Source organism: Meriones unguiculatus, chromosome 1 (assembly GCF_030254825.1).
Source record: "Meriones unguiculatus strain TT.TT164.6M chromosome 1, Bangor_MerUng_6.1, whole genome shotgun sequence".
In the NCBI taxonomy this organism is placed as follows: domain Eukaryota; kingdom Metazoa; phylum Chordata; class Mammalia; order Rodentia; family Muridae; genus Meriones; species Meriones unguiculatus.
In genome coordinates this window covers 62,976,675-63,003,709 of record NC_083349.1, presented here as the reverse complement: position 1 = coordinate 63,003,709, position 27,035 = coordinate 62,976,675, and the positions used below count along the sequence as shown (strand labels likewise).

The 27,035-nt window shown below is 40.6% G+C and overlaps 1 protein-coding gene across 1 annotated transcript in view; it reads right to left on the bottom strand.

Annotated features, from left to right (window-relative positions):
- Positions 1-27,035, bottom strand: part of Sorcs3 (sortilin related VPS10 domain containing receptor 3) — a 604,602-nt gene that overhangs the window by 130,549 nt on the left and 447,018 nt on the right. The window contains exon 7 of the mRNA XM_060390926.1: positions 23,663-23,781. Within this exon, the coding sequence (XP_060246909.1) occupies positions 23,663-23,781 (119 nt within the window). The remainder of the gene's footprint in view (positions 1-23,662; positions 23,782-27,035) is intronic.

Here is a 27,035-nt window from a genome sequence, read left to right as displayed (position 1 = left end):
ATTCAATCATTCTCCTTCCTTATTCACCCCTCTAAACACTCCCATATACACCTCCTTGCTTGCCTTCAAATTCATGACCTCTTTTTTCATGATTGTTGTTATAAGCAAGTACGTCTATGCACATACACATATATTCCAAAATCTAACCTGCTCGGTATGTTGCAATGCTTTATGCATTATAAAGTTCACTTATGCATGAAATTACGCATGTTTATTGATATCCTTACATAGTTTCTGATTCCATTTGCATCTGACAAACACATCTACAGGTCGTATTGGTTTGTTATTTAAGTGGCAGGACCATGCAGTGGTTAAAAAAGAAGACTCTGAGCCAATCAATGCTTTATGCCCTGCTTATAAGTAGATACAAAAAGATGGAAAGACCACACATGTTCATGGATTAGTAGGATTAGCATAGTAAAAATGGCCATCTTACCAAAAGCAATCTACAGATTCAATGCAGTTCACACCAAAATTTTAACACAATTTTTTACAGGCCTTGAAAGAGCAATTCTCACCTTCATATGGAAAAATTAAAACAAAACAAAACAACAACAAAAAAACACAAGATAGCTAAAACAATTCTGTACAATAAAAGAATTTCTGGAGGTATCACCATCCCTGATTTCAAGCTGTATCACAGAGCAATAATAATAAAAATGTACACGGTATCGACATAAAAACAGACAGGATAATCAATGGAATAAATTTAAAAACCCAGAAATAAACCCACACACCTATGGACACTTGATTTTTGACAAAGAAATAAAAAAATCATACAACAGAAAAACTAAAGCATCAACAATAAATGGTGCAAGCATGGCAGATGTCTATATGGATGTCTGTATGTAGAAGAATGCAAATAGGTCCATATTTATCATCCTGCACAAAACTAAAGTTCAAATGTATCAAAGGCATCAACATAAAATGGGATACACTAAGTCTAAAAGACAAGAAAGTGGGGAAAAGTCTTGAACACATTGGTGTAGTAGACAACTTCCTGAACAAAACACCAACAGCTCAGGCTCTAACATCAGCAATTAATAAATGGAATCCCAAGAAACTAAAAAGCTTCTTTGAGGCAAAGAACACTGTTAACAGGACAAAATGGCATCCTACAGAATGGGATGCCAACCCTACATCTGACAGAAGGCTAATATCCAAAATATATTAATAACTCAAGAAATTAGACACCAACAAACAAAATAACCCAATTAAAAATGGGTTACAGAGCTAAACAGAGAATTCTCGAATGACAAAGAAGCACATAAAGAAATGCTCAATGTCTTTAGTCATCAGTGAAATGCAAATCAAAATGACTCAGAGATCCCATCTTGCACACTCAGAATGGCTAAGAAAAACATTCAAGGGACAGAACATGCTGGTGAGGATGTGGAGCAAGGGGAACCCTCCTCCACTGTTGGTGGAATATAAACTTGTACAACCACATTGGAAATCAATTTGGTGATTTTTTAGGAACTAGTTTACCTCAAGACCCAGCTATACCACTCCTAGGTATATAACCCAAAAGATGCTCTACCATACCACTAGGACCCTTGCTCAGTTATGCTCATAATAGCTTTATTAATAATAGCCAGAAACTGGAAGCAACCTAGATGTCCCTCAACTGTAGAATGGATAAAGAAACTATATTTACACAATGAAAGGCTACTCAGCTATTAAAAACAAGGACATTATGAAATTCACAGGCAAATGGATGGAACTAGAAAATATCGTCCTGAGTGAGGTAACCCAGACCCAGAAAGGCATGCATGGTATATATTGACTTCTAAGTGCCTAGTAGCCATAAAGCACAGGATAACAATGCTAAAATACACAATCAGAGAAGCTAAGGGCACAAGGGAGAATGTTTGAATCTCACTAAGTGGAAATGAAATAGACACTGGAAGTGGAGAGAGAGTGGGCGGGGAAACGAACATGGGTGTGGATCAGGTGAGAGGAGCGGGGAGGGAAAATAGAAATAGGCAGAGAGTCATCTCTGGGACAACCTGGAGACTTGCAATGGGGGAGGCTCCAGGGAGTCTATGGGGGTGACCATAGCTGAGACCCCTAGTAAAGGAATATGGAGCCTGAAATAATCACCTCCAGCAGCCAAGCAGGACTCCAGTGGATGGAGGGGGACACCAACCCACCCACAAAACTTTTGCTCCAAAATAACTAGATACTGATGGAGCAGAGATTAGGTAATGCCAACCAATGACTGGCTCAACTTGAGACCCACCCCATGGGAGAGAGCCAACCACTGTCACTATTGATGATACTCTGCTGTGCTTGCAGACAGGAGCCTCACGTAACTATCCTCTGAGAGACTCCATCCAGCAGCTAATGGTGTAACCTCTCTGTATCTCTTCTTTTTTTTTCTTTTTTTAAAAATAATTTTATAAATTAAAGTTTATTCACTTAGTATCCCCACTGTAGCCCCCTCCCTCATCCCCTCCCAAACCCATCCTCCCACCCTCATCTCCTCCCACACCCCTCTCCAAGTCTACTGATAAGGGAGGTCCTCCTGCCCTTCCATCTGACCTTAACCTATCAGGTCTCAGCAGGACTGGCTGCATTGTCTTCCTCTGTGGACAAGTAAGGCTGCTCCCCCCTCAGAATATTGAAGGAGATAAAAGAAGGGGGAGATAGGAAGACCTGGAGGAACAGCTATTTCACAAGGAGAGCAACAGATAAAAAAAAAATCTGAGCACAAGGATCTTTTCTGAGACTGATACTCCAACCAAGGACCATGCATGGAAATAATCTAGAACCCCTAGAACTCCTGCACAGATATAGCCCATGCAGCTCAGTCTCCAAGTAGGTTCCCTAGTAATGGTAACAGGAACTGTCTCACATGAACTCAGTGGCTGGCTCTTTGTATCTCTTCTTCAATAAAACAGGATTTGATCCATATGGTGTCCCAACAATTACATTCATTCTCAAAAAGCCTATTCACATTGTCCATTAACCTGAGATTCTTCCAAATTTCAGAATATTCTGTGGTAAAGAATATTAACCAGGATCTAAACCAATAGAAGAAGGATGGTCAGGGGTTGGAATTGAATACTGAGAACTGTAGTGTCTCTAATGGAGGAGAATCATGTTCCATCCACCATCCACTTCACAAACTCACTCTTCAACAGTTGAACAGAAAAGGCAACATATCTCTTGTATCTTGTCCCTCTTACACAGAGAACACCTATGAAACAATTGCACAGTAGCATGATATAATAGGCACAATCACACAAAATTCTCAGTTTTTTTTTTGTTTTTTTCTGTGTTACATCTGGAAGCAAGAGCTAGCCAAGCAGCTAGAAAACCTGCAAGTTTATCCCAGAGAACTGGACATAAGGCCTTGGAAGGGCAAATGTTGCTCTAATTGTTAATTGCTTTCTTGGAATTAGCACAGCGTGTCATTCCAAAGTGTGTATCTCTTCCAAAAGCAGTCTTCACAGGAGAGGTTGCAAGCAATCTGGTCTGACCATGAAATGTAAAAAGGCTTAGTAAGCCATGTGGATGTGGCTAAGCTCAGACCCCTGTGAAACATGCTCTCAGCTAGAAGAAAACAACGTGAAGTGGAAGACACGGATTAAAGAATCAGACAATGTTGAAATCCAGAAAGCATAGAAGAAAAGGTAGGGCCAAAGTTTTTTGTTGTTGTTTTGAAGGGACGCTTACATTATAGCTTCAAATCTAGTAGCATGGGACAGAGTAAAGTTGAAACAGTTTGGGAGGAAAAAGAAAGCCTAGAAGGGAGAGAAGGAGTGGCTGACAAACAAGATGAATGTCCCCAATGCCTCCTCTCCCCTAGGCTACTGGGCTAGGTTCTGGGACAGGTAGTGTGCTCTGTCGCAGAGCTCTGCCCTCCCCAGGGCACTCCTCGACGATGGCTCTTGCATCCAGTGGGCCTGTGTGTAAGCACTCCTCCCCAGAACGGCAGGGCTAATCAGACTCATCCTTTAAACATCTTCATCCTATTACTTTCATAATCGGCTTCTAATGTTGTGTTCGATAGATACGGGGCCAGCTAGACTCAGAGCTTGAACAGCTGCTTGGGATGTGGAACTATTCTCTGCACCATTGATCACAAAGACAAAAATCAATCCTGGCTAAGAAGAAAGAAGTTAAAAATAAATTGCTGGGATTGATTTCTGTTCAGACCTTCTGACTCCCAATTTAGGAAGAGGGAAGGGGGAGTGTCCGTGTGTGGAGCCTTCTGTCATGAAGCCACTTCGGACGTCGCAGGCTCAATTGCAAACTCTGAGGACATTTTACACATTCATGTAATTCTCTTTTCATGCATGTTCCATATCATCTATTTTTGCTTCTTAATAACTATCAGAGGTGAGAATTAATTTAAACCATGAACTCCCATTAGTAAAGAAGTAAAGGAGGAACCGCGAGATGACTCACTTGGTAAAGTGCTTGTCCTGTGAGCATAAGGACTAAGAGAGGGTTAAAGATGAAGAAAATCTCCAGCATCAACCCCCTCCCAAAAAGGGGCGTGTGTGGCAGCACACACCTGAAATCTCAGTACTGAAAAGAGAGTGCAGCATTCCTGAGGCTTGCTGTCTGAGTGGTCTACCTGAATCAATGTGCACTGGGTTCTCTTGTCTCAAAAATAGGATGGAGATGGGTTGACAAAGATAGCTGACATCAATATCTGTTCTCCTTACCCAGGTACGCATGTGTGCATGCACACATACACAACACACACACACACACACACACACACACACACACACATACACAGGATGGGAATGAAGAGAGAAAGTGATAAAGCATGGAAGTCTATGCATGCCTGTAATCCCGGTTCTGAGAAAGCTAAAGCAAGCAAGCTTTGTCTGGTTCACCACAACATCCCCCACGTGTGGCTACTGTACTTTGTGGATGGTAGCAGCTTCAGAAATATTTGTTGAGAGCCTTAATGAATAAATGCATAGATTCATATTTATGTCTCCCACCATTATGTAGATATGTTCATAGATTTATCAGACAACACAATTATTGTTCTTCTGCTTGTGTGTTATCCCTCCTTCCCCTATGGCAGGTACTATGTTTTCTTTATTTGCATATTTATTTCTATTTGCATGATCTCCAGGGATCATAACCTTATTTCCTTTTGGACTTTTTATTTCATATTTATTCTATTATTTCTCTCTTGTGTTCCCCAAGAAGCTGTGTTGTGAAATGAAGAAAGAAGAAACATTCAGCAATTCTGTGAAAGACTTAGCCATGATCCAAATATTCTTTTCCACATGATTCTGATATTGAAGAAGTGAGCTATGAAAATCCCTCTGAGTAGCATGCCCTTCCTGTGTGACTGAAAGGAACAACCTATATAGTGAGCAGAGCTTTAGAATTTTAAAATGAGAAATTCTCAGAAGCTTCCACCTGGAGTTATGTGGTCCAGTGCTTTCCAATTTGGGATCTCTGAAATTTTAAGTTTCATACAAGTGTCTTGAGAGTGTCTCTAAAGGGAAAAAGAACATCCTGGAGATGTGCTGAAGCTACATAGACCCCTGCCCTTTTAAAGTAGCTCTAATCTATTTGCATCTGGCTTTTATTTTTACATTCCTTTGATACTTTTCTCTCAAAAGTACTTCTTAGAGCACCACAAAGTTTCAAAGATCTTCTAAATGCAACCCCTTGTCTCATAAAACAGTAACTGAGCTTCATAGAGTATTCCTGGTGTTCCAAGATCACAGAAGTTAGTGATGAAGATGGAATCATGGCAAGCAACACTGCTCCTCACGTGCCTTCCCAAGGCACATCAGTTCCCACCATGGATGGCTCTTTGGAATTACACCAAGGAGCCCTGCCCCTCACGTGCCTATCTTGCCAGTTTCTGTCATGTAAGGCTCTTTGCCTTGGACACTGTGCTTAGGTTGGACCTGTCAAGTAATTTCCAGATAGAGCTCTACCTCATCCTGCAAATCTTCCCTCACTGTGTGACACCAGTGGATCCCCCTCCGTGTAGGATGTCACAGAAACAGGGCTTTCTTGTGTGTTTCTGACGATTTCTCATGGAGAGTGCACATATAGCACCCATACCTAACAGAAAGAGGGCTGAATTGCTTCCTCCATTGTTTGATGGTAGCATCAAACAAAGAGAAACATATGAAATCCTTGATAAATGATTAAAAAATAGATGGGTGAATGAGAGAGGGAAGAAGCCTATTTATCAACTGCTATTTCTTTCTTTGATTGAACCTATCCCAACTCTGGGTAGATGAGATCAAATCAAGCTGACCAATTAATCAACGTTCCTGCCATAGTAAAACTTCAGAAGCCTCTATTGTCATTGATCATGAGGATATTTGGAGTTGCATTCCTTAAAGCTGCTTGCAGAAATCCAAAATGTTTGCTCACCGCATTAGGTAGGTTTGGAGTTAAAACAAAGTGATTAAAAATTTTAAAAGCTGAAACTCTGAAATTAATAGACATATATATCCTAGTTAGAAGGGTAATGGAAAGAGAACAGACTTAATAGTCTACTTCTCAGTCAACAACCCAGCTGCCTTCATTATCGCCATGCTTGTTTTTACAACAGTATAATTATCTTTAATAGGAAATGGCTACAGAAAAAGAGTTCTCCTGGGAGCTGGAGCAGAGGAGTAGGTGTCCAGGACTTGCAGGAACTTGGCAGGGAAGTGAAATGGGGACACTTAGCCAAGTGACAACTCCACAGCTCCTCCAGTCTTAGGAGGAGAACCAAAGAAAGCTACATTCCCAGCCCCAAATGTATCAAGAAAAGTATCCACTGAGCAACAAGAGAAACAGTAGAGATGCAGATGGGAAGGATGGTTTGCCACTGCTAGGTCATCACTGTGCATCTCTGGGATGGATGTGTGAACAAATCCTAGATGTGAGGATCACTCGCAGGGAAATGGGAGTGACTATATAGCACGGAATGCCATTAGCCTTTGTGTGGTTGATGGTGAAGACTCCAATGTGAAACAAGACTTTCAGTTCATAACACAGAGTGGAGTTTTTGGGGAATGGATGGGACTTTCCTACCCTAGTAGCTACAGAAATTGGACAGCACCCATATACTGTCTGGTAAAACTCCCAAGGAGGCTATCCAGTGTTATTGTGAAGGATAATGAAATATGAACTAGGCTGTTCGGTTTATCATGTTTTCGGAGCTCAAGCATCTCAGAGGTCGTATACTTAGCCCTCCATTTCCTTAGCTGCCTGACAAAGTGGGACTCTGTCTACCACGGAAGCTTGGCTATTCCTACAGAAAAAGTAAACATGATATAATATCTATCACACAAAAGCTTGTGAACATTGCAATGATTTTAAATAAAAGAAACCAAAAGACACTTATCAGATACATGTTTGACATTAAGTGAACACGAGGCCCTTTTCTTACAATGGCAATTTTTTTCAGATTGCTGATAGTTGGAAAAGATTTGTGTGGTCAGGAAAAAAGAACATCCTAAAGAATCATTGCTTCTGAAATTGAAAATGGCAAGTTGTCCAACTGTGTGAGAGATTGCAAACTGTGTGGCCAGTGCTTACTTTGAACTGATGATGGAAAACCCTTGTGTTGTCTGAGACCACACACCTACCTTCTGGCCAGGACTCAGAGGCTGTCTCTAATGACAAGAACTATAAATTAGCCATCATGACTGCCATCTTACCACAAGTGGCATTATATAGATAATCCTGCCTTTTCTTGAGTATGGAGAAACTACTGGCCATTTCCTAACTAACCACAGTAACTCAGCCTTCCACATACCTATTCACAATTACTCAAGGCCCATCAATAGGTGGAAATCCGTGCCTGGCACTGTAAACCCAGCCAACTTCCTATAGCTGGAGAGATCACAGACCCAAGAGAAAAACTTGCTATTACCATTTTATTCAGTCATATTATTTCTGGTTAGATATTAAGGTTCCACAAAAAGTGTAGTTAACCCTAACAAAAAGGATTCTATTTTGCAACTGGCAAAGGCTGTTAAAAATATGCAGAACTGGTCAAAATGGAGAAATTAAATGAGTCTGGAAAATCCAGTTCCAAGTGATACATCTGCAATGCAACCCTTCCAAGGCTCAGAGAACACTGTGGAAGTAGGGACAGAAAGACTGTAAGAGACAAAGGAACACACCACCAGCTGTAGTATGGTGTCTTAGACATGACAGAGAAACTGCATCTGTGAAGTCTCCAATATGGTTGCCTAAATAAGACACGCATAATGACCATACCAGTGGACATGCCAATGTGAGTAGAAAAAATTCCACAAGGCCCCACCCCATGATGAGGAGCTATAGGCAGCCAATGGCTGCTAAGAGAAAGAAAATCAGTTTTCTCCAGGGAACATTACAACATAGTAATAATTAAAGGAAAAGAGATAATGAATTTTAGAAGTGGGTCAAGGTAAGAGTTGGGTGATAAAAACAATATGAATAAAGTTCTCATGTATGAAATTCTCTTTTTTAAAGGAGCAATAAAAAATAGTTGCTCAGAGGTAGAACAATTTAACACCTTTAAGAAATGAAAACAATTTAACACCTTTAGCTTGGCATATCCTATCCATGTATACTGGAAGGGCAAAGAGGACTGTATAATATACAGCGAATTGCAGAACCATTCTCAGAGACTGATGAAAAGCACCTCTTGCTCAATGGGTCTGGGATACAATAGGTGTTGTAATTTCCACAGGCCCTCATTAGATTTCTTAGGAAGAAACAGACCTTTCTACTGGGCACTTGTTCAGTAAAACAATACATAGAGAAGATTGCCATGCATAAGGGACTGATAATTATCATGTGAACAAGACCTATCCCTAGAGCCTCCCTGTCTCTACACTGTGCCGAGGGTACCAGGAGTCATTAGCATTTGGATGTAATTCAGAGTGTAAGAGTGGGTGGAATGGGATTCCTCCTCATGGTAGGAGGCAAACAGGGAAAGAGAACTAAGATGAACACTCGAAAAGCCAAAGCAGAAAGAAGGTGGGTGGAAAGGAAGCCACATGTGTAGGAAGTATGGCAATACCAGAGAGGAATGGGAAGGATATACTCTGTTTAGGATGGAGGCACTGTTGGGAGAAGGGTACTCCAGGACAGGCAGGGCAATCAGGAGTTCTGCAGATAGGCTGGGTAACTCAATCATTGAGAAACATTGTAAGCATGTAATTCAAAGGCATCTATGATAAACTCAGCCAAAGCAATTTCACTGGAGTGGCAGAGGCAGTCCCAGGTGGGTTACAGAGAGGGAAATGGGAAAACAGGAAGATGAATACAGATGGTGCTCAATAAATTGGTGGCAAATGAAATATGAGACTTGTATAAAGAGAAATGTGGAGTTCAAAGAAAGTTCAGTTTTGCTTTGTTATTTAAGAATGTTAGGTATTTGAAAATGTGTAACTATTGATGGAAGTTCCAAAATAGGCATTAGCAATTTAAAGACACACAGGAAATGGAGATGGGTTGATAATCTATGAGTCAGAGAACGAGAGGAAGGGACAGGTTCAGTATTTGGATTGAGAAATGCCTTTCTGGCATAGTTCACTTTTCACATTATTCTGGTTACAAACTAGTTGTCATATAAATATATGAGTCTTCCAAGGAGAAGTAAAGCCTGAGTTAGAACAATCACATAAGTGTTTTGTTTTGTTTTGTTTTGTTTTGTTTTGTTTGTTTTTTACTTCATCTGGTGAGAAACGATCTGGGAACAGTAGTCATGCAATTAGGAATGAGGAAATGGAGGAGAGAAGGCCATTACTGGCAAATCGCTAACTTGCTATCCTAACGACTCAATACCACTGGGGTCTTTCCAAAGGAAACTACTAGCACATGAAGCTCATAGTTGTCCACCTGAAACGGGAAGGGAAGACGCTGAGACACTAGCTACTGACTCTTAGAAGACGCACTGTCAGAGGTTCTAGACACCATCCTGCTTTGCGTCTGTCCCAGAATGGCCAAGAGGTCTTCTGTTTGGATCTCAATTGAGAATAAGGCAGCCTAGAACAAAAAGCAGGAATCCTGCAGGGTAGCTAAGGCAAGCTGATGCCAGGCCTCCCTATACACAGCTAGTGATGGAGGCCAGCATGAGCCAGGATGAGCAGTGGAACCTGTAAATGTCCTATCTAAAGGTTCACTGAGCACCATTCCTTCACAAGCACAGCAGGACTGTGCATTTATTCTTAAGAGTATCTCAAATACTAGCAGCAACAGTTACACCAAGCCACTAAATTTAATACATGCCATGTCCCAAACAGATGACAACTGAAGAGTTGTCCTTGGTACTGGGTGTGGGAAACACATGTACTGAAGATCCTGAAAGTGTTTCCAGTCTGTACACCTAAAGATGTCTTCATTATATTTCTTTTGAAGATTGCCTCTATCTTTTTCATTTCCCTTAAAACTTCTGTGTTGTAATTTGTCCCTAATGATGAAATTGCTATTTATTTAACATTCAAAAAGCTTCCCCATTAAAGCTGAATTAACATCATTTAAAATATCACCAAATAGTTTTCTTTGAATAATTACACTCTATTAATTACTGCCACAGGGCTTTTTTTCCTATCAGAAAGAGAACAATTAGAGAAACAGTAGCTGCATCAGAGAGCCATCTCTATGTCCCATGATGAGGTATAAAGTGGTCTCTTCAATAAAGTATCAAAACCTGATGAACCAAGACCAAAACATTCCACACCTTAAAAGATAATTAAAGCCCAGAATGTATCTTGTCTCAGGAGATAATGAGAGAGTGATTTCTTTGATGACCCCACTATGGAAGTTATGCAGGAAGATTTTATCCTGCACATATGTTGAACCATGAATTGATCCCATGAATAATTTAAAAATGAATCTGGCAAAGAGACTTAGTAATCTTTCATTCAATGGGCTTATAAAAAAAAACTCTTAAAAGAGGGTGAATATACAGAAAAGAGTGAGGCTGAGTTTAGTACGTGGATTAGAGTTGATTCTCGCCTTTTGTAGGGCTTTGTAGTTTTCAAAGCATTTCAAAGGCGTTATTATCTCCCTTGATCCTCACAACAACCTTCCAATTTGCACAGGGCAAGTATCATGACTCCATTCTGCAGAGATGAGGAAGTGAGTGCGCTGAGAATCTATGTAGCTTGTTGGTGTTCCCTGGCTGGTAGGTGGCAGATCCCTGACTGCAGTTCAGGTCTTAAAATCCATCCAGAGCTCTTTCCCCCATCAGACTCCGGGCTCCTTGAATCATAAATTGCTAGTAGAGCAGGAACAATGTCTTTTGCCTCTAAGATGTCTTGTTGTACGTAAGCATATTTTATGGGACTCAGCAAAGATCTATGTAGCTATTTCCTCTAAGTACTCATTAATGGCCAGTACTTCTATGACATCTCACCATACTTTATCACAGAGCTACTTTTCTCTGTTTATACATGGGATTCTTAATATCTACAGTGACTGGTTGGCTTGATCATGGTACTATAGTCATTCAAGAAACACTTTGTACATCACTCTATCCTCATTGCAGAGAAAGCTTTCCTCTTGACTACATCCACAGAATATTACTGGGAGTTGAAAATGGTAATTGGTACTAAATCAATCTCTACCATAATATCTGTGCCTATGAAATTTTCATAGCAGCTTGCTAAGGATCCAGGAGATAAGTGCCTATTAGAGGGGTTGCTGGAAAAGTTGGTTAGACTCTCACCATACTGATTTCCTCATTTCTGTAGAACATGATCATGATGCTTGCGCTATACAAATTGTAAGACACATGGGAGATTCAGAGAGTGTGTATACAAGTCCTTCTAGACATGATTTTAGGGATCCTCCTAGCTACTCAGTAGGGTTGAGCAACTAAAAGCAGCTTTCTCCTGAGTATTTAATTTGCTGTGTGTAACTTATCAGGACAGTTTCAAGCTCACCTAACAAAGTGAGGGGAAGAATTTGTTCTGGTCCAAAAGCCAGAGAGATTAGAGTATGTGAGCAATGATTTCTGTAGTCAGGAAGATTTTCCCCTCCTTCAAATTTTCATTCTCTCTTCCATTTTAGCTTATAATTTGTATCTGTTATTTATCTAATTTTCCTTGCATTTTAGCTACTTAAATTAATACAAGTCAATGTGAGTGGCAATTTGTTCAGTGAGAGTCTGACTCCTCACATGAAAAGTGGCCTCATGTGCTGTCATGGGAAGCTGGGACACAACTTTATGCTATCTACTGCACATGGAAGGACCTTACAAAGCCATGTTCTTGTTTGTCACAGTACCTAGGAGTCAGGGAGTAAGTCCTTTTGCTGGAGGAATTTTAGAATGATTGTTGCTGAACTAACTATTCTGTGGAATGATCACTAGAAAAGCTATCCTATAAGGATTAACGACAGGATTTTCAACCAACTTGGCTCAGAATACAGAAATCAACTTGAAGTCCTCTCCCCCTTCCCTATAAAAGGAAAGTCTGTTTCTTTATCTGTGTGGAGCATGCGTCTTTCAGGCAGATTCTTTCCTATTGAAACATGCCTTCCTGGAAGGGAGTAACAGTTTCTGATTTCATTAAGAAAGCCAAGACAGGAAAGGCACCAATAGGTTAATAGGTGCCACAGATTCTTATTCACCTCAACTCAAGGGTGGCGAGAGGTCAAGCATGAGGGCCCTTCCAGGGAAGATCTTGAGATAGCTACCTGCACTGCTTTGCCAGGCCTGAAAGGGTGGGGTAAAACCTTTGCAGTCATCTAAGTCTAGGGAGTTGTGGGTAATTTTTAGACCCTCCTACCACACAGGAGAGAGGAGTAAGAATAATAGATCTAGTAAAGGGAATTACTATTGGTTGTGGGAAAAGCTTTTCTTTAGAGATGCAACAGAGAAGAAGCAGAATTGTTATATGAAATTAATATCACAGGGAGAAGCCTAATGGATTAATTGAATGATTCACATTATTTAGAGGTTTCTTGGGATTTTGCTTATTTAACTGTATTGTCAAATATACAGAGTACTTATTTGTATGCAGCCCTGATCTCACCCTCTTTTCTAGTGGCTAATGTCCACATATAAAAAAGCCTGAACTCTGTCCCATGCAAACTCCAGGGCTATAGTCAGTGACTTAAACACTGTTAGGACCAAACTGGGACTTAAGCAAAGCAATGGGGGAAAAAGTGAACAAAACAAGAGTTACTCTCTCTAAGGAAGTGCCAAGAAGCCAATGAAACTTCTTTTCTACAATCCTCTTCTACTTTTATTATATTTTAAATTTTTGAAATGATACATAAACCCAGAAAATTACACATATTTGTGGGGTATAATACAGTGTGTTACTCCATGTGTATATTGTACAATGCTCAAATCAGGGTAAACACACACACACACACACACCCTGGAAAATTCATTGTTTTTTCTATGGTGAAAATTTCATATTCTCCTCTTCTGCCTGGTGTCATGGCCAGAACACAGTCATTACAGTTACTGTAATATGCGGTATTACACGTGAATTTCCTACTAGCCTGTAACTGGAACTTAGTTCTCTTTGATCAATCATTCTTTATCCCTTCCTTTCCTCTATTCTCCCCAGCCTTTGTCAACCAGTGTTTCACATTCAACTTCCATGAGCTCAATTGTTACAGATGTCATATGTGAGTGAAAACATGTGGTTCTTGTCTTTCTTTACCTGGCAGATTCGACTTGACATAATATCAAGAATGTCATTCTTTTCATGGCTGAATAGTATTCCACTATGGTTATATATCACATTTTCCTAATAATTATAATTTAATAGACACTGAAGTTTTGGAATACGCTACTGCATTACTATAGCTTCAGTAAAACATAATGGCATTTTTTTTTACAATTTATTCATTTTATACCCCAACTGTAAGCCCTCCCTCATTTCCTCCCAGTCCCACTCTGCTCCCCTCCCCCCATCCCTTTTCCCTAGTCCACTGAAAGGGGGCAACCCTTGCCATCTGATCCTAGCTTATCAAGTGTCATTAGGACTTCCTCTGTGATCTGGTGAAGCACCAGGGGGAAGGAATAAAGAACAGGCAACCCAGATCGTGTCAGAGTCAGCCCCTGCTACCCTTTTTCGACACCCACCTGGAGACTGAGCTAACTATGGGCTACATCTGAGCAGGGGTCTAGGTCCTCACCTTGCATGGTCTTGGTTGATGCATCAGTCACTGCTGGCTCTGTTGGGCACAGATTTTTTTGTCTTTGTTGTTCTCCTACTAGAGCTCTTGTTCACTCCAGATTCTTCTTTCACCCCACCCTTTCTTCTAGAAGACTCCCTGTGCTCTGCCCAAAGTTTGGCTGTGAGTCCTTGCATCTGCTTCCATCCCCTGTTGGGTGGAGCCTTTCAGAGTACATCTATAGTGGCTCCCATCCTGTTGCCTCTCTTCTGACACTTTTAGTGTCTATCCTGTTTGCCATTCTGAATGAGAATTAAGCATCCTCCCTAGGTTCCTCCTTGTTGTTTAGCTTTTTAGGTATGTAGATTTTAGTTTGGTTACCCTATATTGTTATGGCTAATATCCACTTATAAGTATTACTATACATGTTTTTCTGGTTCTGGGATATCTCACTCAGGATGATCTTTAGTTCCAGCATTTGCCATTAACTTTCATGATTTCCTTGTTTTTAATAGCTGAGTAGTATTCCACTGTGTAAATGTACCACAATTTCTCTATCCATTCCTCAGTTGAGGAACACCTAGGTTGTTTCCAGTTTCTGGCTATTATGAATACAGCTGCTATGAACATAGTTGAGCAAATGTCCTTGTTGAATGGTAGAACATCTTTTGGGTATATGCCCAGGAGTCGTATAGCTGGATCTTGAGGTAGCTCTATTCCCAATTTTCTGGGAGAATGCCAGATTGATTTCCAAATTGATTGTGCAAGCTTGGATTCCCACCAGCAATGGGGGAGGGCTCCCCTTTCTTCACATCCTCTCCAGTATGTGTTATTATTTGAGTGTTTATTCTTAGCCATTCTGATGGGTGTGAATGGAATCTCAGAGTCATTTTGATTTGCATTTCCCTGATGACTAAGGACATTGAGCATTTCTTTAAGTGTTTCTCCACTATTCGATATTCCTCTGTTGAGAATGCTCTATTTAGCTCTGTATTCCATTGTTAACTGGACTATTTAGATTGTTGTTGCCTAATGTTTTGAGTTCTTCATATAATCTGGATATTAGCCCTCTGTCGAATGTAGGGTTGGTAAAGATCTTTTTCCAGCCTGTAGGCTATCATTTTGTTCTGTTAACAGTGTCCTTGGCTTTAAAGGAGCTTTTTAGTTTCAAAAGGTCCCATTATGAATTGCTGATCTTAGAGCCTGAACTGCTGGTGTTCTGTTCAGGAAGCTGTAGTCCTGTGCCCCACTTTTTCTTCTAGTATATTTAGTGTGTCTGGCTTTATGTTGAAGTCTTTGATCTTCTTGGACTTTAATTTTGTGCAGGGTGGTAAATATGGGTCTATTTGCATTTTTCTACATGTGGACATTCAGTTAGACCAGCACCATTTGTTGAAGATGTTTTCTATTTTCCGTTCTATGGTTTTGGTTCCTTTGTCAAAAATCAGGTGTCAGGGAATAAACCCACACACCCATGGTAGCATTTTTGACATAGTGATTTCATTTAATTTGGATATACACCTACTATTTGTTCGTCACTCAGATCTAATATCTCAGGTCATTGAGATGCCAAATATAAAGGCACCAGAAACATAATTTGTTCCCAGCATGTAGGAAAAGTGAAAGGATAGAATGGGCCTTTTGATATGGTTGTGTGTTTTGGGTTGTTCTTTTCCTCAGAATTCCATATTTCTGCTAGTATTACAGCCAGACTTAAAATAGTAATACTAGAAAAATTAAGTGGAAAAATTTCCTAAACTCATGAACTACCAAAGCACCCACGCTAACGTTGCTGTTATCTACCTGCTAAAATTGTATAAAAAATAATATCTACCTCACAAAGTTCTACTGTCAACAGCAAACTCATGAGGGACAGCAAACACCCTTCACTAGAACACACAGTCTTCAAGGCCAGCCTGCCCTAGAGACAGTAGATTCATGAGAGCTGCTCTGCAGTTTTCCCTTTATCGGTGACTGCTCCTGCACAGGGGCCAGTGGGGCTAAGCAGGCTGCTCCCCATCTTGGTGTCTCGGGATGTTGCTGAGATCATGCGTGAGTGTGAACCTCGGGGAGGTGACTGACCTCATCAGCTGGCTGGTTGTCTTCTTCTGAGGCATTGGTTACTCATAGAACAGAAAGGAACTTTCACTGCCCTTGGTTTAGAAGAAGCAGATCTGGTCACCAAAGCACAGTCTCAGCTTCTGCCTAAATAACTTCTAGACTAACACTTATTTCAACTTCCTAATTTATCCTCCCAGATGACCAGACACCCACAATGCTTCAAAAAATTAGTTTCTCATTGTGGTTTGTCATTCTTTTTAAATGCATACTAATAAAATAATTTAAAACAGCTGAAAAAAAATGAAGCCATCAAAAGTGTTCAATAGCAGAGTCAGATGTGGCCTCACACATCTGTAATTCCAACACTCAGAAGAATAGTGAGTTCAAGGCCAGCCTAGGCTATATAGTGAGAACCTGTCTTAAGACAAACAAATAATATTAAAGAAGATAGAGACAGGAAGAGCATAAAGAATGCTGGGGAGCTGCAAGAGTTGACATCAGATTATTTCTCAGATTTCTAGGAGCTACAAAGAAAGGTAAGCAACATTATCTGGATTTGACAAAAGAAAATGGAAGGTCCTTCTCTCCAACAAGTACAAAGCACTTTGGGTAGAGAGGTGCTGGCACAGGGTCTTAATGGCTGTACCCAGCAGCATGCTGAGCTCGCTGTGTGCGGTTTCTCTCTTCTACCACCTTCCCTTGTGCTCCCAGCCTCCTCAACAGGAATCCTGCACTGACACTCATCCAGGACAGGGTCTTGCCAAGAGCAGCAACACGTGTTTCCTACTAATGCAGCTTTCATCACACTGCATTATAATTGTTTAGCTGCTTGTGCTCCCCACTGGGCTGAATACATTTTAATATATTTAAATGAATGAATAGAAAATGAGCACTGAATAACATGCTGAGTAATTCCCGGACAGTGGTTTTATGGAAACACAAAGGCACTCTACACAGGGGCATTTCTTATGCAGTGAGCAATTGCCAATTACCTTAAGTTGTCTTATATTGTTAGCTACAGAAACAAGATTTCCTTGCTTGAAAAAGATAACTAGTTACACTCCCTGAAAATAAGGACCACATCTTATCTCCTCAGTTCAGTTCAGCCCAACAAACAGTTATTGAGTACCAGTCATTCTGCGATGTGCGGAAGAAACAAGGATGAATAATACGTAATTAGGGTCCTCACAGTTTACAGATGTGACTGGGGAGATTCAACAGAAAGGGGTAAGAAGCAGGCTGCGCAGTGTGACACAATCCTGACTGAGGATACCAGGAAAGCTAAAGGACATGCTACCTAAGGCCGAATCTTAAAGACTGAGTTTTTCTACCAAAGGGACATCCCAAACACAAAGAAAAAAGAGGAAAGACACTGGTGGCAAGAAGTGTCATGGTGTATGCATGGACACTAAAGGGTGCATGCTTACAGGAGGGTTAGCTAAAGCAAAGGAGGTCTGTGGAGGTAACGGTGAGTCAGGGATTCCTGTGAGGGCCTGGACTGTGGAGCTTCTTGCAGATAATGCTAAGGAATTGGATTTCGCCCTGCAGGTGATTAACAGCCACTGAAGCTCCAGACATTGATTTTTAGTCTAAATAAAGGACTTTGGAAGGAGTTTGTGAAGGCACTAGGGGTTTGGGGCACTGATCTGAGAGCAAAGAAACCAGTTAGTAAACTACAGCAACATTTCAGAAACACAAGATAAGGATTAATAAATGGTTTTAAATAGCCAAGTAATTATAACGCGCCCCCTTTTTTCCTCATAAATCATCCTCCAGCAGCAAGCCAAACAAGAAAGAGCAAAGCAAACTCCAGACTTAATGAAAATTTAACCATGAAATACAATATATGTGGGAAAGATGCCACATATATTGTGTTCCAGGAGGTTCTGCCTTATGAGAAAAATTACTTAGAGGAAAAAAAATTGTTGAGTCACACAGAGCTGAGAATGAAGTAATATTCCTGATAAACAAAAACAGAATCCTGATCTTTCATAAGATAAACCTCCTGGATTTTAGATATGTTATTGGTGACCTGAAGGACTTAGGTCATTAAAAATAAGTAATAATTAAAAATATAAAGATACAGGGCTAGAGAGATCAAGAGAGCCCGGTCAAGAGCATTGGCTGCACTTGTAGAGGACCAGGGTTTGAGTCCCAGCATCCACATAGCCATAGTGGCTTACAATCATCTTTAATTCTGGTTCTAGGGGATCTTAAACATTTTTCTGGCCTCCATGGGCACCAGACATACAAGTGGTACACAGATATACATGAAGACAAACATGTCCCTCTTCTCACACACGCACTCACACATACACGCACACACACACATATGAAAATGGTATAAAAATGATGAACTAGTACTACCAGTACTAGAGAAAGAGACAGGAAAAAGTAATATCAGGAATATTGAAAAATGATTATTTCATGAAGCAAATAAATTGTAGCCACACTTCTATAATTCAGAATCACCTGTATGAGATCTAAAAATGGGAAAATGGGAGATTAAAGGTTGAAAAGAGGACTGGCTGCTCTCCCATAGCACCTGAGTTTGAGTCCTAGTGCGTACATGGTGGCTCAGAACCACATGTAGCTCCAGTTCTAGGAGATTCAATACTCTCCACAGGCACCAGGCTCCCTGGCACTCAAGCAGTGCATATCCATAGATTAAGTCAAATTCTGTGTGCGTGTGCGTGTGTGTGTGTACTCAGCAAAGCATTTTTCTTGTGAGCAGAGGACATGAAATTGATCCCTCAGAATAAAATAAAATAAAATAAAATAAAATAAAATAAAATAAAATAAAATAAAACCTCGCAGGATTAGTGACTAGCTGCCCTTGCAGTATCAGGCCAGTCAGAGATACTGGCTCAACAACTAAGATGGATGAAAGCCAAGGCAGATCTCCAAATATGTGTGCACACACCTGCATGTTCATAAAAATATGCACCTGCATACATATATGCACGCGTGTGCACATGCACACATGCACACATGCACACACACCAACCTACATAATTGATCACTTTCATGAGAAAAGAAGTAAGAAAAAGGCAAGGGAAGACAGAAGGAGGATGAGGAAGAGGGGAGTTGTTTTTGTTGCTGGGAGAGGGGAGGGTGGGGAGGAGAAGGATGAGGAAGAAAAGGTAAAAGGAAGCTCAGAAAGGAAGCTAAACTAGGAAAATGAGACAGAACAGCCCTGTAAACGATGAAATACTGATTCAATCACGGTGTGCAAAACTGTTTTTATCTCATTTTGTTCAAATTGGGAGCAAGATGAAATGCTGTCATCCTTTTGTCAGTTTTGTATCAGTTATTCTGGGTCCTACAGGAAGAGAGCCCAAACCATGAAACTGAAGTAAAACGTTTCTTTCAGGGTCTCTTAAGGGGGGTTTTGAGATGATAACAATGAAAGAAACACTGAATCATTTGAATGAAAAAGACACATTCCCGGGGTGAACCAGTAATGCTGACCCCCAAAGCATACCCAAATACATCGCTGGTCTACAAATATGTTGAAAAATGCCCAGGGGATAGCAATAATAAACAAAGCAATACCAGCTGGCTAAGTGAGAGTCAGGAAAACAAAACAAGAAATCTCAAAGAAGAGAATTTCAGACTGCTCTGACCCAGCCCCAGTTATGCCACTTTCACAGGCAAAGAGGTCAGCCCAGGCATTGTGGACCCCAGAAAAGGAATATTCAAAGACACAGAGAAAGTTTAAGAGTATTTAAATACTCAAGAATTAGCTGTTCTCAAAAGCTTCATCCAAGGACAAACTTCAGACAACTGGAAACTGAATGGGGGAGCTTTCACAAAAGGCTGATGGGGACAGGTGAACACACACACCTATAAAACAAAGACAAAAACCAATGGCAGGAACAGGGGGACAGGGCGCAGTGTGCATTGCTGAATGGCTCAGTTAGCAATTATCATTTGGAAAGAGAACAGGGTGGGAAGTCACCACACACCCCATTTCACACTTTGTCTACAGTGCTTCACAAAATATTTATATCACCAAAGTCATGTGCTAAGGCAGTAAGACAAACACTAAAAAAAAATCCTGTAACCAATTTAAAGTCAGTGGCAGGAGAATTAATGAGCACAAGGAAAACACAGACACGAGCAGCAGGTTTATCGTCATTCACAAGAAGAAATCAATAGATATTGGCCAAAAATAGAAGACTGGGTAGTCTGTAAATAGCTATATTCCTAAACTATGCAGTTAAAATTAAAATTAAAATATTCAGCACTATGAAAGGAACAGATGGGAAAGGAAGGAAGGCAGACCGTAATAATGAGACTTTTAAGTCATCCTAACACCCTGAGCACACACTGGCAGAAGTAAGGCTTGTGCACTATTTCTACAGAGGCAGAACTCCTGTGGCGGGGAGGGGCTGATCCATTCCCATGGAAAACCACCTGCCACATGGACTACTCCGCTTGGGGCTTGACTGTACATTACTGACACTCTTTCACATAATTTCAATTTTGAATAATTGATGGCTTCCAGTCGTAGTATATTTAACCTGTGTTTATTTGGTGATTTAAAAACTCAGTATTTTTTCAAGCTTATAGCCACTGCCTTATGGGTAAAAGTCAATCAAGTAATAGAGCACCCTTGCACCTTTCTGACATCATCTCTCAACTCTTAGTTGTCATCTTATTGCTGATTTTTTCTGATCTTCCTGAATGTGAATATTGGTTTGTTCTGAAGAACACTGTTTGTATCTTTTCTTGATTGATTTTTTTATGATTTCTCAATATTATCAACATGTAAGACACGACCTTCCAGTTTTTATATCCCGCTCCAGCAGCCCCTCTGCCAGAATCTCTGACTTTGTACCCACACCCCACGCAGGGCTCAAGAAAGCCAGGCCTGCCACACTTCGCTGCGATTCCTACCACTCTGTCTCTGGCCAGGTCATCAAGTCTTCGGTAAAACAGCAGTGGTAATAGAGCCCAACACCCAGTGCCTGGTTTACTTCTGTCCACAGCATCCACCATAATGTGACCAACTTCATAGGGAAATAAGCTTATCATAGCAGAGGATAAAGGCACATCCGTCAGCACCACTGTTCCAGCATCACTGTGGTGCTTCACAGAGGCGACTGTCAAGCCCAGTCCCAAGGCAGCCCATGGACTAGGTGCTACAATTAACTGCTTTTTATAGAAATGTCAAATGAAGCTCAGTTTAAGGTCACACAGCATACCACAGCTGGAGAAACTTCCGTACTCCAAACCAATGCCCTGTTAGCCACCACACCCCAAAGTGCATGTGTGTGTGCATGTGTGTGCGCGTGTGTGTGTGTATGTGTGTGTGCACGTGATATGTGTGTGTGTGTTTGTGTGTGCCTGTGTGAGTGTGTTTGTATGCATGTGTGGGTGCATGCATGTAAATGTGTGTCCCACTAGAATTAGTTCCACTAATTCAATACATTTTTGTATTCCTTGCCTTTGTCCCAAGAGCTAGAGGAAGAAGCACACATGTCCCTGACAATGAATAAAGCCTTATTGAAAAACACAGCCTCACCTTCTTTAATCGAAGACTTAAGATGACTAATATAAAAGTTTCTGCTTATGGTATAAGAAAAAAGTTTGGATTTTTTTTTCAGTTACAGAATACATTATGAAACACATGGAGGGTGGGGGATATCCTAAATATGAAATCATGTTTCCAGGAAATGGTTTAGCAATATTCAACATTATGCACAGTATTAGCATTAAGAAAAGGATACTTTGTTAAATTCATAAACATCTCATGCTCCCATGCTTACAATTTTTTTTCGCAAAGATAAAGGGGAAAAAAAAGTCATTTTAAGTGGGGACCATGGCAACAGGAGATAAGTAAACATTCAAATCAAGGACACAGCTAACAGAGCTGGATTCCTTCAGCTTAGCAATAGAGAGCGCTGTTCAAGTTTCTGTCCTGAGTGGGCTGGTATTGGGTATGTCAGCAGCTGTGTTGGGCACAATCTGATCTTGTGTCTGTGATGCACAACATCCATACTGGGTGGAGAGAGCTATTAACTACAGGCATCTGTAGCACATGATGGCGGTCACAGCACACTGACCTAAAGGCATCAGGACGTGGAGACATTACACAAACACAGACTGCTTGGGCATTAAGTCCTAAGAGAAAAGCATCAGGTCAAGGGCAGCACCTAGCATGCCATGTTCTGCAGGATGTGTGTTCAGTCAACACCTGTGCATGAGACAATGAGAAGGCTGTTTGTTGACAGACCACAACTTAGAGAACCAGTCCTGAGACTCTGACTTCATCTTCCAATTCTTTCCAGTTGATCTGGGATGGCAGGCTACTTCTCCTGGGTTTCTATGAACATAACAAATACTCACTGAACATTCTACTTGCATTGAAAATTTGTCAGGCCAAAGGTGAGAGACAACGAAAAATATTGTTCTTACCCCTGGAGTGTAAAATTCTATTTGGAAAGGAGAAGAATCTGTTCACATTTGGCACAGGATGGCTCTAATAAGCCACGGGCTAGAAAAATATAACCCGGAGCTGTAAGGTGCACTGAAGGGCAAGGTGCAACCTCACGGAGATGTGATTCATCTGGACTGAAAGGCTAAGGAGCACACAGAGAAGTTCATCCTGGAGCAAACTCAGGCTAGTGCCAAAGTTCAAGTTCCTTTTGGGAAACTATCTGCCAAAGAGCTGAGAGTAAACAATGAATAAGTACATTGGGAAACTAAAGGTTGTCATTCAAATGTCAAGCTTGATAAAAAATCTATTATCTATCTATAATTCATCTATGTCATCTATCTCTATCATCTGTCTTCTATCTATATGCTGTCAATCTATCATCTGTCTATCTATCTGGCTGGCTGGCTCTATCATCTACCTATCATCAATTATCTACCTACTTATATCTCTTTCTTTTCCTTCAGAGTGTTGATTTTTACTTTTCACATTTTTCCTTTATTTTGGATTTCCTTGAACGATGAAGTTGACACTGTAAACTCAACGCACAAAGATTTCATTCAGTTTCCTCTAACAGTCGATTTCTTGCAGGAAAGGACTAGAGCTTTGGACATTCTAAGAAGTAATCAGAGCTGGAAGGGGAAGGGACAATTTAGTAAGTTTTAGCCTTTTCCAGAAAGTGAGTCCTAGTAATGCCTAATTCATTGCAGGATTTCACTTACAAGTTAGACAGGCCACTTTGGACAGAAATAGAACATGGCTTTGATAAATTACTTAAAGTCAAAGCCCATTAGACATTTGACTTTAAATAACCTCAAACCCCAGACTAATCATTTCAAGACAGCTCTGTTATCCTGAAATGGCAATTCGACTGAAGAATTCCCAGGGTAAGTAAAATCCCCAGGACAGAACACTGACCCATAAAACCTTCATGGTGCAGCAGAAGTCTGGAGTATCCCTAGGGCCTGGAGCCACAAAGCGAGTGAAGGACATTGCTGCTGCTGCATGTCTTCACATCCCCAGGAATGCCAATCCTTGTTTGCAGCAGGCGGCTGCTCCCTCTTGACTGTTGACTATGCTGATGACACTCACCTGAATGAAGATATATTCATCCTGGACAACCAGGGAGCTGATGTCAATGGAGCGGGCAAAGGGACCACTCCTGGTTGTCTCCGCGCATTCCTGGATCCTGCAGGTGAGGTAGTGGGCATCTGAAAAACAGGGGCAGAGCGGCATTTAGTTGCAGGGTATATGTCCAGCCAAGACCTTTGCAACACGCAAAGCTGCACATTACAGGGAATCACAAACTAATATTTTATTTTAAAGAACAGTGAGATTTTACTTTCTTGTACACAGAAATTGAAGTCAGTATCAACAAATCAGGTTAATACTTAGGTTAGTCAAAGGAGTAGAGAAAGAGTTAATCTCATTTGCTACTGGTAAAGGAATAAATCCACTTAGTGTTTGAAAGAACACATTTGAAGAAGCTATCAGAAATTTACATGCACATATTTTACACCAGTAATCTTAATTCAAGGAACGTTCCTACAGAAAGACTCATATATTTTCACAAAGAGGAAAGGCAGGAATGTTCACTGTGACATTATTCACAGCAATGAAAGACTGAAAATAGGCTGAATGTCCATGAATTAAGAAACACATGAAACAGCTGAGATATACACATATGACACAGTCTTGTGCTGTTATTACAAGATTTGGTAGACACACATGCTCAACAGACTGTCCATATCGCACTGTGCTTGAACATGTATTTTCCATTGTGTTCAAGTATGACTCAGTTTATGACTTAAAACTTTATTTTCTAGCCAGGAGCATTGGAGCATGCCTATAATCCCAGCATTTAGGGCGGCAGACGCAGACAGATCTCTGTAGGTTCAAGGCTAGCCTGTTCTACAAAGTGAGTCCAGGACAGCCAAAGCTATGCAGAGAAACCCTGTCTCAAAAAAACAAACAAAACAATTTTGTCTTTATATACATAGATTTGTGCTAAAACAACACAGAATAAAGTTTTAAAAGGCTCATGTAAAGATTAGATATGATTACTTTGACATGGAGTTAAGTTATTATATAATATTATGGTACTGCCTATGATTTTTTGCATAATACATATCTTTATTATGTTTTTAATGAAAATACATTCACTTACTACCTACATAAAGCTTGTATTATTGCTTTTTTAAATCTACATTTATAGTCACAGTTGTAGCTGAACAAACACACAAAAAAATCTCTGGCTATTAAGAGGATCTGCTTAGGACGACAGAGTCACCCTGGAAAACAGTGTTTTCAATTTCTTGCTCCTTCAGGAAAAACTACAAGTGTCTGTGAGAAATCACACTGTAAATAAATAATTATTGTTCATTTTATGAAATTTAAAAATAAATGGTCAAAAGGAAATGTAGATTTCTTTAAAACTGTAAGCTGGAGAAGCTTATTAAGCTTATTTTTTCTTCATACTTAATTTTCATTTTAATTAATGTTAAAATAACAAAGAAAGGGCTTTTGGGTTTTTGTTTTGTTTTTGTTTGCTTGTTTTTAATCATCAACAAACCACAAGCATACTCTGGCCTAGTAGTTCAGTCCTATAATCTCAGATATTCAGGTGGTTGAAGGAGGAACATCGCAAGTTCAAGGTCTACCTAGGCCTTAATGAGACCTGTTCTCAAAATAATTGGCTGTTGCTCATTATAGGCAAGCCGGTGTGAGACCTTCTGGATTTCTAAATAACTCTGTCTCTTATTTTGGACAGAATGGATTTTGATTTTTAAAGTTTTTTAATGTAAATGTCAAATGTAGTACAGGACAACACTGTGTGGCTAGACAAACAAGTCCAAATGAGGCTCAAGAATGGCTTACACCCAGCCCATGCTCTCCATTTCTCTTGGTCCATCTCACAAGGGAGACAGATGATTTTAACCCCAGGCCCACCCATGCCATAGGATCCATCTTCCCAGTGTTTCAGAGTATGCATTGGGTGTCTCCTCTCCTTTGTAATGAAGCCAAGAGCTCCATGGCTTTCCACTTCTGGCTGAGAGAAGAGGGGAAGGACCCCAGGCTGTGCCTTGGAGCACAGTGCCTGCCCACAAGGGATATGCTTGGATATGTTTGAGCTTAGTAATTTGTTCCTTGAATAAAACACCAAAATGCAGCAAAAGGCTGCAGTAAACACATGGAAAGAAATCACAAACCCAACATGACAACCTGTGTCCTTGTCAGCCAGCGCCTCGGAAAACTGTTCACACTGGCAATCAAAGGCGCACGTGGGAAGGACACTTGCTTATACTCATCCAAAAGCTCATTCTTTCCTGGCTATTCACTATGCTTTTTGCATTTGAACACTCTGAAAGAAGAATCAAGTCTTTTCAAGGCCACCCCAAGCAAAATCAACACCTACTCAGACCTTGGCCTGCTACAAGTGGGAGCTGGTGCCAAGCTCATCCTTACTTCTCGGCTCTGGTTCCGTTTGCCACCGCGCAGCCTGGGATGCCGGGTTCAGTTTAGCAGGACACCAGCACTAAAATGCGTAGCTGAAATTCACTTAACGTTCAGGGACCTCGCAGTCTTTCGCCAGACTCACGCACTGGAAATCTCAGAGCGTCGATTTTCCAAAACTCAGAGATACAATAATGAGTACCATTGTGCCCACTGCCTGCTGAGAACTCAGTGGGAGGGAATGGTGAAATACTGGGCAGGAGAACCTTTGGGTGTCAAGGGTGAGCAGGAAACACCATTTGTTTCAGGCTTCATATTCCTAATAGACCTCAAGTTGGAAGAACAGTGACAGTATCTCCAAATGAAGATAAATATGATCATATGTAAAAGTTCTGTGATGAAACCCAGAAGAATATTTATCATAGACACTAAATTCCCCAATACAAGTTGCTAATAACCTGGCCTCTTTTTCTTGTTTGTTTTTATTAACACCAGATACCAGATACAGGAAGAGACTCAACCAATGAATCCCAGTGTGGCAACTGAGGGCAGTTCAAATCCTGGGTGTGCCTTGTGCTAACTGTAACAACACATCTCATCTGGGAGGAGTAGACAAGGAAGATTGTCACCAGGATACACTAGATTACGTATGAGAATGCTTGGCTTATTGATGAGTGCATATTTAACTGTCTGTAAGTGGTGTTTATACTGTGACTAAAAAGAAAAGGGGCTTTAGTTAAGAGCATCCCACATTACTCAATTAGTAACGAATAATGCTCACTTCTTTGTCAGGAATGAGAAGTTTGCATTGATGGTGAAGTCATATCCTGACTTTATACTGCTGTGGACACCCCTTAAGTGCCAGGAATATGCACAAAAAGAAGAACATGCCTGAGAGAGAAAAAAACGAGAAAAAAAAAAAAGTGGGATGTGAGTTTTGAGGTTAGCTTGTGGATGGAAAACTATACTATGTAAACAGGGAATCCTAGGAAACTAAAAAACAAACAAACAA